Below are 15,512 nucleotides of genomic sequence, written 5' to 3'. Positions count from 1 at the left end.
CGACAATATAGCTAATATAAATACCTGCAATAACACAGCTGATAGTTGCACACCAGTGTTAATGTACTTGGTGCTTCCCAGGTGGCGCTAGTGATAACCTGCCTGCCAGTGCAGGGGACGTAAGAGACGCAGGTTTGATCCCTGGGTCAGGAAGATCCCCCAGAGGAGGGCATGGCAACCCACTCCACTGTTCTTGCTTGGAGAATCCCCACGGACAGGGGAGCCTGGCGGGATACAGTCCATGGGGTCGCAAAGAGTCAGACAGGACTGAAGCTACTTAGCACATACGCATGTGCGCACACATTATACTTTAAGTATACACTTAAAAATGGCTAAAAGGCAAACTTTATTTTAGTACACATACACAGAAAAATATACGTAGGTGATTTTAGTAAACAAAGATCAAAAGTAAGCAAGCTGTTAAAACCCACAAAATATATATAATTGGTAACACAGTTAAGTGCCCACCAAGCATGTATTCATAGCCCAGGTCCTTTTTCAACCATCACATACATTAACACATTATTGACGAGGAGATTTTTGCAGAAACAAATGCCTGGGGCGTTGATAATGTCTCCAGTCAGTAACGTGTCAACTGATGTAAGACACACGGAGCTCTATAGAGTTGGAGCTGTTATTCTCCCCATTTTTAGGCATAAGAGCACAGAGAGGTCAGAACACTTGCTCGGGGACACACAGCTGGTGGAGGAGGGCCAGGATCCCCCAGCTTCTCATTGCTCATCCAGCCCCAGGGTCAGAGACAGCCTCGCCTTTTGTCATCTGCTCTTGTCCCTGAACCAGGTTTCCTCCACGTCACTCTCAGCGTCTGGGACATTCCTGTCTGGACGCACATGGCTCTTACTCTCATCCCCACATTGGCTGTGCAGCTGGTCCTGCCCTTTGTGTGTCTGCCCAGCTTCCCAAGGCTGCCTCTGGTTTCTTAGGCAGCCTCCCTCCAGGCGTCTGCAGCCCAGGGCATATTGTGTCATTGGGGCAGAGACTGGAGCCTCTCCTGGGTGCTGGGCAGCATTGGGTTGGTTGGAGCAAGACCTTCCTTGGCTTATTTGTCACTGGTAGGGGTCTCCGTGATGGCCGCTGTGGGACTGGGAGGCCCCCTCTCTTCAGGGTTTCAGCAGGAAAGCACCACCCTTTGCCTGAAGCTGAGACTCCCATCCAAGGGGCAGGGATGGGCAGAGGCTTTGCAGGCGAAAACCATGGTCACTGTTGTGGTTCTTTAGGGTTTTGCTCAGATCGCAGCTCACAAAAATGTCCCATAACTGTCACCCTCTTCTGTCGTGTGGGTCCCAAATGGAGTGGAGCCAAGATTATCCCTTTGTCCCCTTTGGGGCTGAGGCTCACTGTTTCTCTCCTCTCCCCAGGACCAATTCTGACTCCGCCCTGCACCAGAGCACAATGACGCCCACCCAGCCAGAGCCCTTTACGGGTGGGTCCCAGGATGCGCACCAGAAAAGAGGTATTGGCAGAGCCCACGGGCATCTCTCCTAGGGTCAGGCAAGTCCAGTAGGTGGCCACTGTGCCCTCAGAGGCCACAGACCTGAGAAGGAAGACTCAGCAAGTGCTGTATAACATGAGGAGTTCAGAGAAACTTTCAGAGATGGCACTGCTTGAATTGGATTTTGAGGGATGCGTAGGGGTTTTCTGGGCAGAGAAAACAGTCCCTGTGAACTCACATTGGCTTCTGTTGATGGACTCAGGGTAAGACCTCACAGTCTAGGGGGCCTTGCAGATTCTTTCAAGTTTTGGGAGCAGCAAGCCCAAGCAGAGGGGCTTTTATCAGCTCATGACCGACAGTTGGGGCTAGATGTTCATCTTCAGGTACCATTCAATCCCTAGCTTTACACTGAATCGTTTCCTGGCTCTGATGCTCAGAACCCACTTGGTCCCTAAGGTCCATCCTGAAACAGCGAGTGGAAGAGAGGCCAGTTGTTCCCTAACTCTTGTCCAGAGCCCCCTTTACAGCTGGATCATGCACACACCTCTGTAGCTGGGGCAGATCTGTATGCAGGCCCCGGTCCCTCCTTGGAGCCAGTTGTGGAGGCAGTGTCCTTGGGACCTTCCAGGAAGGTACACGGCATCTTAAAAACTAGGGCAGCAACACCCAGAGAGGGCAGTGTGATGCTGTGAGCCCAGCCCTCGAAACCCACGTGGGCCTGACCTGCTCCAGGACCCTGAAACCAGAGAATGAATCATGTACGCTGATGTCCAGATGCTTCACACTTTTTTGGTAGCATTTCACTGTGCAAGTATGTGAACATACCAGGAGATTTTGCTGATAGAAGGAGGATGGGCAACCAGAACTTCACCCCTTGGCTGGCAGGCACCCTCCTTATGTGGTCTTTCCAGCTCACTGGGCTCTGGCAGTGAGATTGCGGAAGGGAATGTCTCCATAATAAAGGGAGGATTCCAAACTCCTGGGTGGATGAGAGTGCACCTTTCACTTCCCTCCTGCTCCTGATGCTGGAGGGAGCTTGGAGAGCACTGTCTACCCTGAGGGAGGTCCCCCGCAGAAGCTTGGGCTTTTGGCATGGACAAGTGGACTTTGCCCTCCCAGGGACTCTTTGGGACCCCTGGCAACTCTGAGTCCTGTTGGCCTTGGGGTCAGGGGTGGGAAACATCACCTCTCCCGTTCCTCTAGGAGGGGCCCAGGCAGTAACAAAGTCTAGGATTAGCCTGGTTGGTCTCCCATCCCCTCATCTAGCTTTTGAGAAGGAGGAATTAACCCATCTGGCTATGTTCCTAATTTCGCTGTTCCAGGTGAAAAACAGCCTTCAACAGGCATAAAGAAATTGGATCTCATAAAGTGTTTACTCTCACCTTACCTGAAAGGTTTAAGGAAAGGGGCTTCAGGTACAGCTGGTTCCAGGGCCTTGAGTGATGCCATCTAGTTCCTTTCTCCCCTCCTTTCCTCCCTGGGACTGGTTAGCACTGGAGGTCATTCATGGGGCCATAGCTGCCATGGGTGGATGAACCTTAGCCTCTGTTGAGGTCTGTGGCTTGGTGTCAAGACCCCAAGAGGGGCCCAGGCTCTGGCTGCTAACAGCACAGACGAGGAGACAGGTGTCCACAGGGCTGCAGGTGGGGCACATGGGGCAAGACAACCACTCATGGGAGAGATGCTTGGCGGTCCTCTGCAGCTCAAGGCCTCTGAGGCCTGAGTAGACTCTGTGAGAGGCAGCAGCCCCACAGGCCCTGAGCTCCAGGGCTTTCATTTTCATTTCTTTTTAAATCACAGGTCCTCTGATTTTTTTTTTAACTTTTCTTTTAAAAAATGAAACTCTTTTGTTCTTGAGTACAATCCCCAGAAGTTACTGTTGGGGCAGTTACGTTCATATCACGGTTGTGGCTCTGTATGTCAGGGACATGCCCTCTTGATACCACTGCAAGGCTGCAAAGATCCCTTTTCTGCTTCTCCTCCAACCTCACCCCACCCCAGTCTTACTATTAACAGTCCCGGGTATGGAGGAGACCACATCAGAGACGGACAAGAATCTTTCCAAGCAAGGATGGGACACCAAGAAGGTAAGAAAGGGCCTAAGAGCTTTTGAAAGTGGTTTCCCTTCTTGATCTTTTAAAAATTTCTTTTTAGAAGCACAACCCAAGTGAAGATGGTGAAATAGCATGTTGGGGGAACATCTCATTTCCTGAAACGTGAACCTCATTCTTTTTTTTAATTTGTTTTGTTTTTTGCTTCCCAGCATGCAGGATCTTAGTTCCCCAACCAAGGATTGAACCCAGGCCCTTGGCAGTGAGAGCGCAAAGTCCTAAGCACTGGACTGCCAGGGAATTCCCCAAACCTCAGCTTTAACCAGTTAAGCCTTGAATACTAACGGCAGGCCTGTTAACACTGGGAAAAACTGTGTAAAGGATTAAAATCCATGTTCACTTTGACAGCATGTGTTAAATCGGAACAATGCAGAGAAGATTAACATGGCTCCTATGCAGGGATGACTGGCAGATCATGAAGCATTCCATGTTTTTACATGTACTGATGAATGTTAACTATTAACTAGACTTATGGTGATCACTGCAGTATATACAAATATAGAATCATTACATTGTACACCTAAAACTAATAAAATATTGTATGCAAATTATATCTCAAATAAAAAAGAAATTGAAGCCAGGGAGGTTAAGTGATGTGCCCAAGGTTGTGAAGATACTTAGGGTTTAGAACCTACACTACCTAATTCTTAGCCTGTGGTCATTCTGCTAACCCACAGTATTGGATAATTATCATCATTTATCGTCATCTTTAAACATAAACTTCCATTTATTTGCACAGTAATTGGAGCTTTTATTACAGTACAGAGTCTGCTTGGAATTCCTAGTTGGATTGAGATTTCTGTATTATTTCTAGGTCCAGAAACAAATTTCTCAGTTTCAGCCTACAAAAAGATCTAGTGATAAGGTAGAATTTGTGCCATGAATAGATTTCAAAGAATTTGAATAGAACAAAAATGCATTTAACACTAAAGCGATTTTGAATGTAAAAAAAAAAAAAGAATTAACACCTATTGCTGGTCAAGTTGCAGTGAAAGGGGCAGCAACTCAAATCGCTCATTCCCTTCAGGAACTTGGAAGGAGATGATGAAGCAGACAGCACTATGCTCATTAAGGCGTGTGTTCAGAGCTTTTGAAATAAACTGAAAACAACCTGAATGTTTGACAGTAGGGGATTTATAAGGAAATTGTCCTCAGTCCCTCGTGTGGAAAGCTCTGTGTGTGTGAGTTGGGATCTTTGAAGGAATTTTAAAGACATGAGAGACTTGTGAGAAAACTGGTACATAGAAAGAGCAGGATAAAGCTGTTTAGAAAGGCACAAGACACATAGAGATGCCCACAGATCCCTGGGTGTGCTGGACCAGGCCCTGGGGGAGAGGCACATGCAGGTGTGGCCCGCACTCTTGACCCGGTCTGCATGTTCCAGTTCTGCCTGAGGAACACATGTGATTTTCATTCTTGGTAAAAACCTTTAAAACTCTTTAACAACCCAAAGGAAAAAGTAACTGAAATATCTAGTTGCAGAGAGGTGCGTCAGTAAGGAGAACGGGGTCCCTACACCTGCCCAAATGTGCTGCTGCTGTAAAGCAAGCGAAGATGGCAAGTATCATGACTGGGGAGGGAAGGAGCCCCAGCCTCATGGGAGTGAGAAGAGGGTGGCAGAGCCCAGCATCTGGGCGAGACTCCTTTTAACTGCGGCTTGAAACCAAAGGATACATCTGTGAGGATGTCAGTAAAGGAATTCCTGTGGATTCGTTGGGGGTGGGACGGGGGATGATGGGTGAATTCTTCGTACTGTTTAGAAATCCATTAGGATCCCATAACATCCGTGGAATGCATTTGAAAAGACTCTTTAGAAAAAGTCATTGTCAAAGCGCTTTGCAAAAAATAATCTGGTAATGAAGTGAGTGTTTACTCATGGAATTAAGGAGCCTATGGCCAAGTAGAAACCTGTTCCCCCAGCATTCCCTGAAGGGGCTAAATGCCTGGTGGGCATATGCCACCCCTTGGGTTCCCCAATCATTGCCAGTTGGGCCTTCCCTCCTCCCGACCCCCCAACTCACTGGCTGTGTGCATGGAAGGCAGGCCTAGCCCTCTGCCGGTGTGTCCATGCTCTTGTCTGATAATCCTTAAAGAATACCAGGAGTGTCTGCCCGCAGGCCGAGAGGCAGAAAACATGACACCGCTGAGCCCTCTGCTGGCATGCGAGGTTCTGCCCAATCGTGTCTGCTGCCAGCGGAAGAGAGTTTCTTTGTTCTTGGACGAGAGTCTAGGGACCCTGCCTGGAGCCTGTGGTTCTTGGATGGCACTAGTGTCCTGGGTTCACAGAAGAGGAAGAGGAAGCAGAGCTTCTCTGAGACCCTCTCCCGGGGCAGGTTGACAGGGCAGCCGCAGTGTCCGTCCCTGGGCAGCGTGGGTCAGGCAGCACACCAGCACCAGGGTCCCCTTGGGAATCACAGCTCAGGGTCCCACACCATTGGAAGGCAGGTCAGCAGGGGGCGTGGTCAGCATCTTCTGTGTTATTTATGGCATCTGGTTTGAGCCTCCTGAGGCTTCTCCATGTGATGTCCTTGCCATGGACAGAGGGACTCTGAGCCCCGCCTGCCTTGACTCAGGGGTGACGTAGGGTGTTAGCCTACAGGCATCTAGGTGGGTTTTCAGTGGTCCTGCCCCCCAGCTAGCTGCCAGCAGCCATGGTACAGCCTCAGGGGATTCGGATGCGAAGAGTGGGCAGGATTCCTCTACTTGCCCAATGCCTCCTCTGACTAACGGGACCACACCACCCCTGGTCCATGCCCATCTTACCAGGTAGAATGAAGCCGGGAGGGGGCTGTAGGAAAACCATCTCCACACAATTCTTGGTTTTGCCCCTGGGTGTGTCTGGGGCAGCCCCTCCTCCTATTCTTTGGGGCCACATATTCTTTATCTGCAACTAAACTGTATTCTTTTTTTAAATTAATCTGTTTAATTTTGGCTGTGCTGGGTCTTTGTCGCTGCATGCAGGCTTCTCATTGCAATAGCTTCTCTTGTTGCTCAGCACAGGCTCCAGGGCTCATGGGCTTAGTTGCCCCATGGCATGTGGGATCTTAGTTTCCAGACCAGGGATCGAACCTGTGTCCCCTGCATTGCCACTGGATTGTTAACCACTGGACCACTAGGGAAGTCCCAGTAAACTCAATTCTTGTTGAGTACTTCTTAGACCTTGTAGGGAGGTCAACCATACTGTGAGGGGATGCAGTGCATGTGAGGAGGTCAGCTCAAGCTCTGCTGTCTTCTCTTTCAGACAGGGCCCAGGCCCAAGTCCTGCGAGGTTCCTGGAATCAAGTAAGTCTCAGCAGGGCCCACCCTGTGTGCCTATTGCCACCAAGGGCTGCTTGGACAACCCCAGGTCTTCCCATCCGCTCATGAGGCCACACATCCTGATAAGAAGGGCACTGTGCCGCTGGCAGTCACCCAGCAAGCCCCACGCTGGGAGACACTCCTACCCCTGCCTGCCTGAGATGACAGAGCCCCTTTCCCAGCCCCAGCACCCTCGCACCTCAGATACACCCTGTTCCTGTTCAGTGAGAGCCTCTCACCCAGCCCCGAGCCGTCAGCTGCTTCCTCAGTTTCCGCTGGCGGTGCTGGTAGTAGTTTCTCGACCAGAGCAGCGCTTCACTGTGGGTGTCATTTTGCTGCTGATTTTTTTTTTTTTGCAACCAGCCTTCTCCTGCCCCCACTACAGCTTCTGGGGGAGAACAGGCCAGCTGCCCTCCTGAGAGCTCACCTACCCCTCTGTCTGGCCTTTCCCCCCCAGCATCTTTCCATCCGCCGACCAGGAAAACACTACAGCCCTGATCCCTGCCACCCACAACACGGGGGGCTCCCTGCCTGACCTGACCAACATCCACTTCCCCTCCCCCCTCCCGACCCCACTGGACCCCGAGGAGCCCACCTTCCCTGCGCTGAGCAGCTCCAGCAGCACCGGCAACCTGGCAGCCAACCTGACACACCTGGGCATCGGTGCTGCCAGCCAGGGTAAGCCAGGCTGGGCAGTGGGGCACCCCTTCCCCTGACAGGGCTCTCCCTCTAGTGAGGATGACGTGTGTGTGTGTGTGTGTGTGTGGGCAAGGTCACATCCCCAGGGCATGGGGGTGGAAGGCAGAGTCCATCGTGGGGATTTGGGGTTGCGGGGTTGCCAGGCCGACCCAAGGGGAAGGGCATCTGGGCAGAGGCCTGGGGCCGGGAAGGCACATGCCCCCAGGGCTTGGATCACGGTTCTTAGGGGATGTTGGGGGCTTCAGAGAGTTGGGCTTGGCCAGGCTTTCCCCATGCGCCCCCTTCATCGAGGGACAGGCCTGATCTGTTCTTCGTCCTGCCCTGCCCACTTCCCTCCTCCTCCTCACCTCCCTCCCCACTCCCTGTGCCCCACTGTGACTGACAGCTTGGGACACTCCAGCCCGGCTCCCTCCCCAAGGACAGTTCACCTTCCCAGCGTCCCAGTACCACCCTGGCCCTGTTTCTCCTGAGGGCTTCTGGCAACACCATACCCTTGTGACTTAGGCAGGGGCCCTAGAGGTCTCCCCCTGACCCCAGACTCTCTCCCCTCTGTGGCCCCCGCGTGGCCCCCCACCCACCTCCTCCCCACCCAGAATGCCCATCCGCTCACGACCCTCTGGCCAGGCCCTTGCACAGGTCTTCAGTTTCCTCCTAAAGAAAGCTTCAGGCCCCCGGGAGCCCCCTAATTCTGCTCCCCACCCCAACTCCTCTCCAGCCAGTGAGCTTACACACAGGGTGCCCTGGCACGTGCTGCCCCTCCCCCACAGACTCCCCTTCTCTGGGCTCCTCACCCCATTCCCTGCTCAGACACCCGCTCTCCCTTCTGCAGGCTTCCTGACCCCCTGCCCATGACCTGCCCCTTCTCACACCGAGTGGCTTTTCTGCACTCGCCCAGCTGCTGTCAAGTCACTGTTTTGCTCTCATCATCCCCTGGGCTGGGCCTTAGTCTCACACGTCCTTGCTGTGACCCCTGTACCCACGCTGACTGTGGGGTGTGTGGGTTTGCATACAGGGAGAAGGGGCAGTCCCCCAACAGCCTGGTGGTGGGACAGGCAAGAGGGGCCATGGGGACTCACACATGTCCCCACGTGTGTTGGGACTCAGTGGTTGATAAGCACCACCTTATCGTGCCTTCCTTCAGCCCTGGAGCCACAACCTGGGCTGCACGGTCACCTGGTCCCCAGACCCCTTGCACCTCCACCCCGTGCTCCCCCCTGCTGGGTGGTACCACTCAGGATTTTCTGAGAGTCACACACACGTTCGTATTGGCCGCAATTCCTCTGGGGAAGCCGACTGTAAAGAATGGGTGGCAGCCCCTGGGCCAGGGCGGGGCCCCGTGGGCAGCTGTGCAGAGAGGTTTCTGGGTGAAGTGGGCCAGCCCTGGGGCCGGGTGGAGTTGGGAGTGAAAGAGAGCAAGGAGCCCGGAGCCCTTACTGGCTTTGATGCAGACAGGGCTGGGGGCAGGTGAGGGTTGTTGAGGGCGGTGCACGCTACCTAGGTATTCAAGCGAAAAGCTGGCTCAGCCATCAGGCAGAAGACACTTGCCCTGGCCATGCCCCTGTCCCCTTCTTCCAGGGAAGGCCCAGAACACAAAGCAAGCAGTTTCAGGGGACCCCGAGATCCTGGGCCCTCCAAGAGACCAGTGGGTGAGCAGTGTCCACACACCTGTGCAACGCGAGAAATTGGAAGGTCGCCTCTGGGGCTGCTAGGGAGGGCCCCTCCATGCTGAGTCACTGTTTCCTGGCCCCCGTTTTTCTCCTCACGCCTTGCAGCAGCCTCCAGAGTACCACCCCCTCTGCCGGAGGGTCCTTGGCTGCCCCACCCCCCCCACCCCCCCACCCCTCCCCGCAGCCCCAGCACCCACCTGGGAACCACGCACTTCCAGCCCGAGCCGAGTCTAAACAAGCACAGGAAAACACAACACATGTGAAAACCATAGATGCAGGACTGAGCGCAGACCCCGAGCAGGGGCCCAGACCCCAGCCTGCCTGGCTCGGCGCATCGGCCCAGTAATGTCTGACATGTGTTCGGTTGTTTGTGAACCTGCCACTCCAGTGGCAGCTTGCCTGGCAGGGGCCTCGTTTTCTGGGCGCGTTTTACATCAAGCAGAGCCGCTGCTGGCCCCTGGCACACAAGGAGCCCGCCCCCTCCCCCTGCCTGCCTGGCCCACCCTACAGTCAGGACGGGAAGGAAGAAGGAGGCCCCTCTCTCTCCTTCCACGTTTGCTTAAGTCCTTTCCCGGGCGTGGGAGGTGGGCAGGCCGAGGTCCTCCCTCGAAGCACACCTCTGGGGCCAGCCAGCCCTGTACAGAGGACTAGCGTGCCGCCAGGCCGGGCTCCCGCCGCCTGGCCTGCCCTCCCCTCCCCTGGCAGCTCTCCCTGCCTGCCCTTGGCCTCCCTGCCAGCTGGCCCCACTTCTTTTCCCAAAGGTGATCCAGGTTGTCCGAAGGAATTCGGCAGCAAGGCTTCCCTCGGCCCAGCCGGTGTTTCGGGGCGGGGGGTGCTCCCTGCCCGCCTTCGAGGCCTGGAGCTCACTCTGCAGCCAGGCAGAGGATTAAAAACCTCCCTTGTGTTCAGCACAGACGTTAGACGCGGGTAGCCTAACCGCCCAGTGTGTTTTGGCTGGCCTCCGACTGTGTGTGTGATGCTTTGAATGGACATTCAAACATGCATGTAAAAACCTGGATTTCAGGCCTCACTGGAAGAATCAGGCCCAGTATGGTGGGCCAAGGTCCTGCACCTCAGAGGGACTAGAGCTCTCCAGTTGGTGGCAGGCCTCTCCTGTCCCTGTAGACCCTCCAGCCCACTCACCCCTGGCATCTGCCTCTCCTGCTTATCAATTCCCGACATCTGCTCCTGATGTGGGCATCAAGCATCCCTTGGCCTGCTGGACGAGCGAAGCGTTGGATGCTCAGAAGGCAAGGGAGCAGTGCAGGGTCCTGACTCCCAGGGTGCCCTCAGCGGGCGTTTTCCAGACGCCATCGGCCTAGGCCTCTGTCGATGGCTCCCTTGACTTTGCTGGGTTTGCAGCAGCCTGATTCTGGGCCCAGGGTCTGTGTGGAAACTGGCCCCCAGGGGCTTTGCTGCAGTGTCAGCCCCTGCCCCCACCTCGGTGTCCAGCTGAGTGGAGCCGCCAGGGCATCCGAGCAGGAAGTGCAAGCGTGATTGGGCTCGCCCGTGCAGGACGCAGAGGACGCAGCCCCAGCGAACAGCTGCCTCGGGGTGGAGGGAAGGCTGTCATCTCCCTTCCGGAGTGTGTGCGGGCTGTATTCTCGTCCACCCTTGAACCTGCCACCTCATCCGCTGGCATAAAGTTGATCTGGTGCCTTCCGCTGGCTGGGCCCAGCTCCCCTGGTGAGTCAGGCAACTTCACCTGGCCTTGACTGCAAGCCAGACTCTCTTCCAAGCCTGCTCCCCACCTCACTGGGGCCTCACGGTGAACTGGAAGGGACAAGGAAACTGAGTCTGGGGGCATCAGGCCAGGCCCCCAGGGCACCCTTCCTGCTCCCAGCATCGGGGCCTGTGCTTTCCTGGCACGGTACCCCAAGATCAGCCAGCAGGCCCCAACTGCTGCCACACTGGACCTGACCTCGCTTGGCTCCTTCACGACAGACACATCCAGGGATCAGCTTGCTGGGGGAGGGGGCCAGGGTGAGGGAAGGAAGGGGTGACCTGGAGCACTCCAGCAGGAAGAAGGCAAAGTAACTGAGTTTCTAGTTCAGTCATTCTAGTGAGGTTGGTGCTGCAGTGTGGCAAGCTCATGGGAGGTGGGCGAGAAGGTTGTGGATGTGTCCTGTGGGGGAGGGGCCAAGAGGAGATCTAGCCAAAGGCGCAGTCCTGGGGAGGGATGAGGGTGAGGAGAACAATGAGGTTCAGGAAGAAACTGCAGCATCAGGCAAGACCGACTTGGTTTTGGAGCTAATCAAACGCAAGCTATTTTAGGCAAAAAAAAAAGGGGGGAGGGGATTCATTGTCTCCCGAAACCAGGAAGTGCCAGCATGGCTGCCTCTGGGGCTCAGGTGCTGTTTCTGCCCCTCAGCTCCCTTGTGGCTACCCCTCACACAACTGTGAACCTCCCTTCCTGGAATTCCATCAAAAGCCGCTGGGCAGGATCTCATTTGGCCAGCCTGGTCATGTGTCCATCTGGGAGCCAATCATGTGGTAGCCGAGAGGTGGGGAAGTGCTGATTGGCTGGGCTTATGGGACACGCCCATCCTGGGAGGATGGCAGGATCACTGGGGAGCATGTTGACCAGCACTGGATGCCGGAGCCCCTGCAGCACTGGGGGACCCTGAGGTCAGGGTATTGGGCCCTCAGAGGGGGCATCCCGGGTTTGGTGATCAGGATGTGCCTGCTGGTACCTATCTGAATGAATGGATTGTCCTCAGCAATGACCCTTCGTGTGTGAGTTCCTTCTGCTCTGATGCCAGTGGCTGGCATCACACCCACCCTCCCTACCTTTCAGGGATGAGCACACCTGGCTCCTCACCACAGCACCGGCCGGCCGGCGTTAGCCCACTGTCGCTGAGCACAGAGGCAAGGCGGCAGCAGGCCCAGCAGGTGTCGCCCACCCTGTCCCCGTTGTCACCCATCACTCAGGTGCGAGGGCTCAGTGGGGCAGGGGAGGTGGGGCCTGACTGCCTCTCTAGGAGGCCTTGTGCTCCTGCCAGGGAGCAGAATTCTAAAAATCTTCCTAACTTTTTTTTTTGCTTTTTTGGTCAAATTTTCAAAGACATGGGGAATGCAGAAATCGAGTGTCCTGGAGTCTCCTGTGTCCATCTCGGCTGTTAGATTGCGCCCGTGTGACTGGCCATTCTTCACTATGCTAGTCTTTTTAGGATCTCGTTGGCATTTCCCAATTCTCAAAATACAATATTTAGAGAGTCTTTTTCTGTTAAAAAAAAAAAAAAAGAAAACCTGGTAAAATACTTTACCAGGATTCCTTCATCTGTTTCTTTGGTAGATTGTGTCTACGAATTGGTCCATTTCATCAAGGTTGTCCCCCATGCTGCCGCACAACTGTTCATAGGCAGTGTCTGTGTGTTAAGTCACTCAGTCATGTCCGACTCTTTGCAACCCCGTGGACTGCAGCCCACCAGGCTCCTCTGTCTATGGGATTCTTCAGGGAAGAATACTGGAATGGGGTGCCATTTCCCTTCTCCAGGGGATCTTCCTGACCCAGGGATTGAACCCTCATCTCTTGGGTCTCCTGCAGTGGCAGGCAGATTCTTTACTTACTAGCACCACCTGGGAAGCCCGTTTGTAGGCGATGTGTGTGAAAGTTGGTCAGTCGTGTCTGACTCTGCGATCCCATGGGACTATACAGTCCATGGAATTCTCCAGGCCAGAATACTGGAGTGGGTACCCTATCCCTTTGCCAGCTGATCTTCCCGTTGCAGGAATTGAACTGGAGTCTCCTGCACTGCAGTTGGGTTCTTTACCAACTGAGCTATCAGGGAAGCCTACTCTTTCATAATCCTTTTAATTTCTGTAAAGTAACATTCCCCCTTTTGTTTTTGATTTCTGCAGTTGGAATCTTATCTTTTTTGCTTAGTCCAGGCTCCTGGAATACGTTAGGAAGTATTCTCTTCTCTTCTGTTTTTTTGAAGTTTGAGAACCATCGATGTTACTTCTTGGAATGTTTGGTAGAATTCAGTGTAGGTGCCTCAGTCTCAACGGATCTACATTAGAAAGTTTGTGGTGCCTGATCTGACTTCTCCCTTGACACCAATCTCCTCAGACTTCCTTTTCCAGATTCTTGGGTCCGTTTTGGTAGTTTGTGCGTTCTGAGGAATTTGTCCATGTTGACTGTTTTTCGGTCCCTAGTAGATAATTTTTTTTTTTTTAACATGACTTTGATGGTCTTATCCACCTGTGATGAAATTTAACAATAGTTCTTCTATTAATACATCTTCCCATGCCTGGCCTGGGGCCTGTTGCCCCGCCAGGTTAAGAACCTCTTATCCAGTTCTTGTTCAGATCAGGAGCCAGAGCCATGGATGGTTTCTGATGGCACCGTCTTCAGTCTCTCCATCTGGGGGACCCCGGCCTCATCTCCCTTCCCCGCCATGCCTCACCCTTGAGGCCTGCCTTCTTTCGAAAACGCCTCTGTGTTCACAAACTGCCTACTCGCTAATGAGAGGCCAGGCTTTCTGCTTAGTGTTTATATTCTGTAGTTCCTGGACACTTCCAGTCTCCCTCAGAAGGTAGGAACCCTTGCCTGCCTGAGGAACTGTCCGTGTAGATGGATGAGTGTTGAAAACTTCCCCCTGGTTATTTTCCTCTTTCTGACTCTAAGAGAGCCCAGAGCTGGTCATTGCCCAGTGACCATGCCAGTGCCTCCCTCACCCACACTGTCTCCAGCCTCCCCTTGGCTGCAGGTGGCAAGAGGGGGTTCCTTCCCCTTATGGGACACCACGGGGGCTAGGTGCTGGCTCCCCACTGAGCTCCCAAAGTGTACACCCCATGCCTGCCTACAGCGGGGAAGCTCCAGCTCAAAGGGGCAGAAGAGGAGAGGATTCTAAGTCTGCAGATGTGGAAAGTGGTGCCCCCTATTGGCATGCGGGGAGAAAACCTCGCTGGGGGCAGGCCTACCGAGCTGCAGCCCCATCATCCTCCTGGGCCTTGCGGGAGGCCTGCCTGCTCAACCTTTGCAGCCCCAGTCCAGGGTCTGGACACCCTTTGGTCTGTCCATCACTTCGCTGCCACGCGCACCGGTCTGTGGGGGCCCCCACCCCTGAGCGTGCCTCCTGCCTGACGCCCTCCTCTCCCTCCAGGCCATGGCCATGGACACCCTGTCTCTGGAGCAGCAGCTGCCCTACGCCTTCTTCACCCAGGCAGGCTCTCAGCAGCCGCCGCCGCCCCAGCCTCAGCCCCCGCCACCACCCCCGCCGGCCTCCCAGCAGCAGCCGCCCCCGCAGCCCCCACAGGTGCCTGTGGGCCTCCCCCAGGGCGGCTCCCTGATGCCGAGCGCCAGCCTGACACGGGGGCCCCAGCTGCCCCCACTCGCGGTCACGGTACCGTCCTCTCTCCCCCAGTCCCCCCCAGAGAACGCAGGCCAGCCTCCGATGGGGATCGACATTGCCTCGGTAAGTGTGGGAAGGGGCCTGGCCTGGGGGGTGGGGGGCTTGTGCAGGAGGAACCTGGGGGCTGGGGGGAGCCTGCAGGCAGGAGCAGCAGGGCTCCTGGCTTTATCTGCAGCCACCTTGAGGCTCTACTTTGAGGCCAGCTTGGCCAGGGGTCGGAGCAGAGGCAAACGCTGTCTGGGGCCAGGGGCTCAATGGGGAATTCTGCCTGAAACCCTCAAGCCAAGTCTCCTCCCCACAGAGATGGGAAAACTGATGCATGAGCAGGGTCAGGTGCCCCAAGCTTCACGTGGCATGGGCCACCCTGTGTCCCTCTCCCATGGGCCTGAATGCCGCCCTCAGCCCGTCCCACCCAAGGCTTCCTCGGAGGCAGGGAGCGCACACAGCTCGCAGGGGCTGGGGAGTGGACTTCAAGGAGCCAGAGAGATGGAGACGACCTGGAAGGAATAGCAGGGGTGAAACCGGCTCTGCGGTTCTTACAGCACAGGGCCCTGGGCCCAGGGCCTGCAGCTCAGCCCATGGGACCCCCTTACCTGGGACCAGGCTCAGGGTAACAAATGCTAGTTTTGGGGGTGGTTGACCCCTGCACCTCCAAACCTTCCTGTCTGTTCAGACTTTCATCCAGGTTTCCCTGGTGGGAAGGGAGTGGTCACAGATACCTTTGGCCACATTCAGAGAAACGGGCACATGCTTGGGGCCCAGCCAGCCCTCCCTGCTTACTTGGCCGGTGGCCACCAGCCCCAGGGTAAATGTCATCAGAACACCATGTGTTCTGTAAAGAACAAGCTCTCCTGGGCTGGACAGGGCAGGCAGGCACCCCAACAGGTGGAGGCTCACACCTCCAAGCTGCTCTGATCCCTCAGAGGGC

General features: G+C 55.0%; 1 protein-coding gene and 1 non-coding gene across 26 annotated transcripts in view; both read left to right on the top strand.

Moving 5' to 3' along the window:
- CRTC1 (CREB regulated transcription coactivator 1) overlaps window positions 1-15,512 on the top strand; it is an 86,220-nt gene that overhangs the window by 58,335 nt on the left and 12,373 nt on the right. For 6 of the 25 annotated variants that reach the window (XM_081496246.1, XM_081496242.1, XM_081496244.1 and 3 more), the window contains 7 exons: window positions 1,380-1,474; window positions 3,455-3,540; window positions 6,806-6,846; window positions 7,319-7,539; window positions 12,025-12,158; window positions 14,336-14,488; window positions 14,597-14,647. In XM_081496246.1, coding sequence (XP_081352372.1) covers window positions 1,380-1,474; window positions 3,455-3,540; window positions 6,806-6,846; window positions 7,319-7,539; window positions 12,025-12,158; window positions 14,336-14,488; window positions 14,597-14,647 — 781 coding nt within the window. Of the gene's footprint in view, window positions 1-1,379; window positions 1,475-3,454; window positions 3,541-6,805; window positions 6,847-7,318; window positions 7,540-12,024; window positions 12,159-14,335; window positions 14,648-15,512 lie in introns of all 25 variants that reach the window. The other 19 variants (XM_081496228.1, XM_081496226.1, XM_081496237.1 and 16 more) reach the window with 5 other exon arrangements.
- On the top strand, window positions 3,897-3,999 carry LOC145511794 (U6 spliceosomal RNA). Its single transcript, XR_014058173.1, has one exon. It is a non-coding gene; the product is annotated as a U6 spliceosomal RNA (small nuclear RNA).

This window comes from Giraffa tippelskirchi, chromosome 6 (genome assembly GCF_054371585.1).
Source record: "Giraffa tippelskirchi isolate mGirTip1 chromosome 6, T2T-mGirTip1v1.2.pri, whole genome shotgun sequence".
Taxonomy (NCBI): domain Eukaryota; kingdom Metazoa; phylum Chordata; class Mammalia; order Artiodactyla; family Giraffidae; genus Giraffa; species Giraffa tippelskirchi.
The sequence above is the reverse complement of the archived record's forward strand: the minus strand, read 5'-3'. Positions and strand labels throughout refer to the sequence as shown.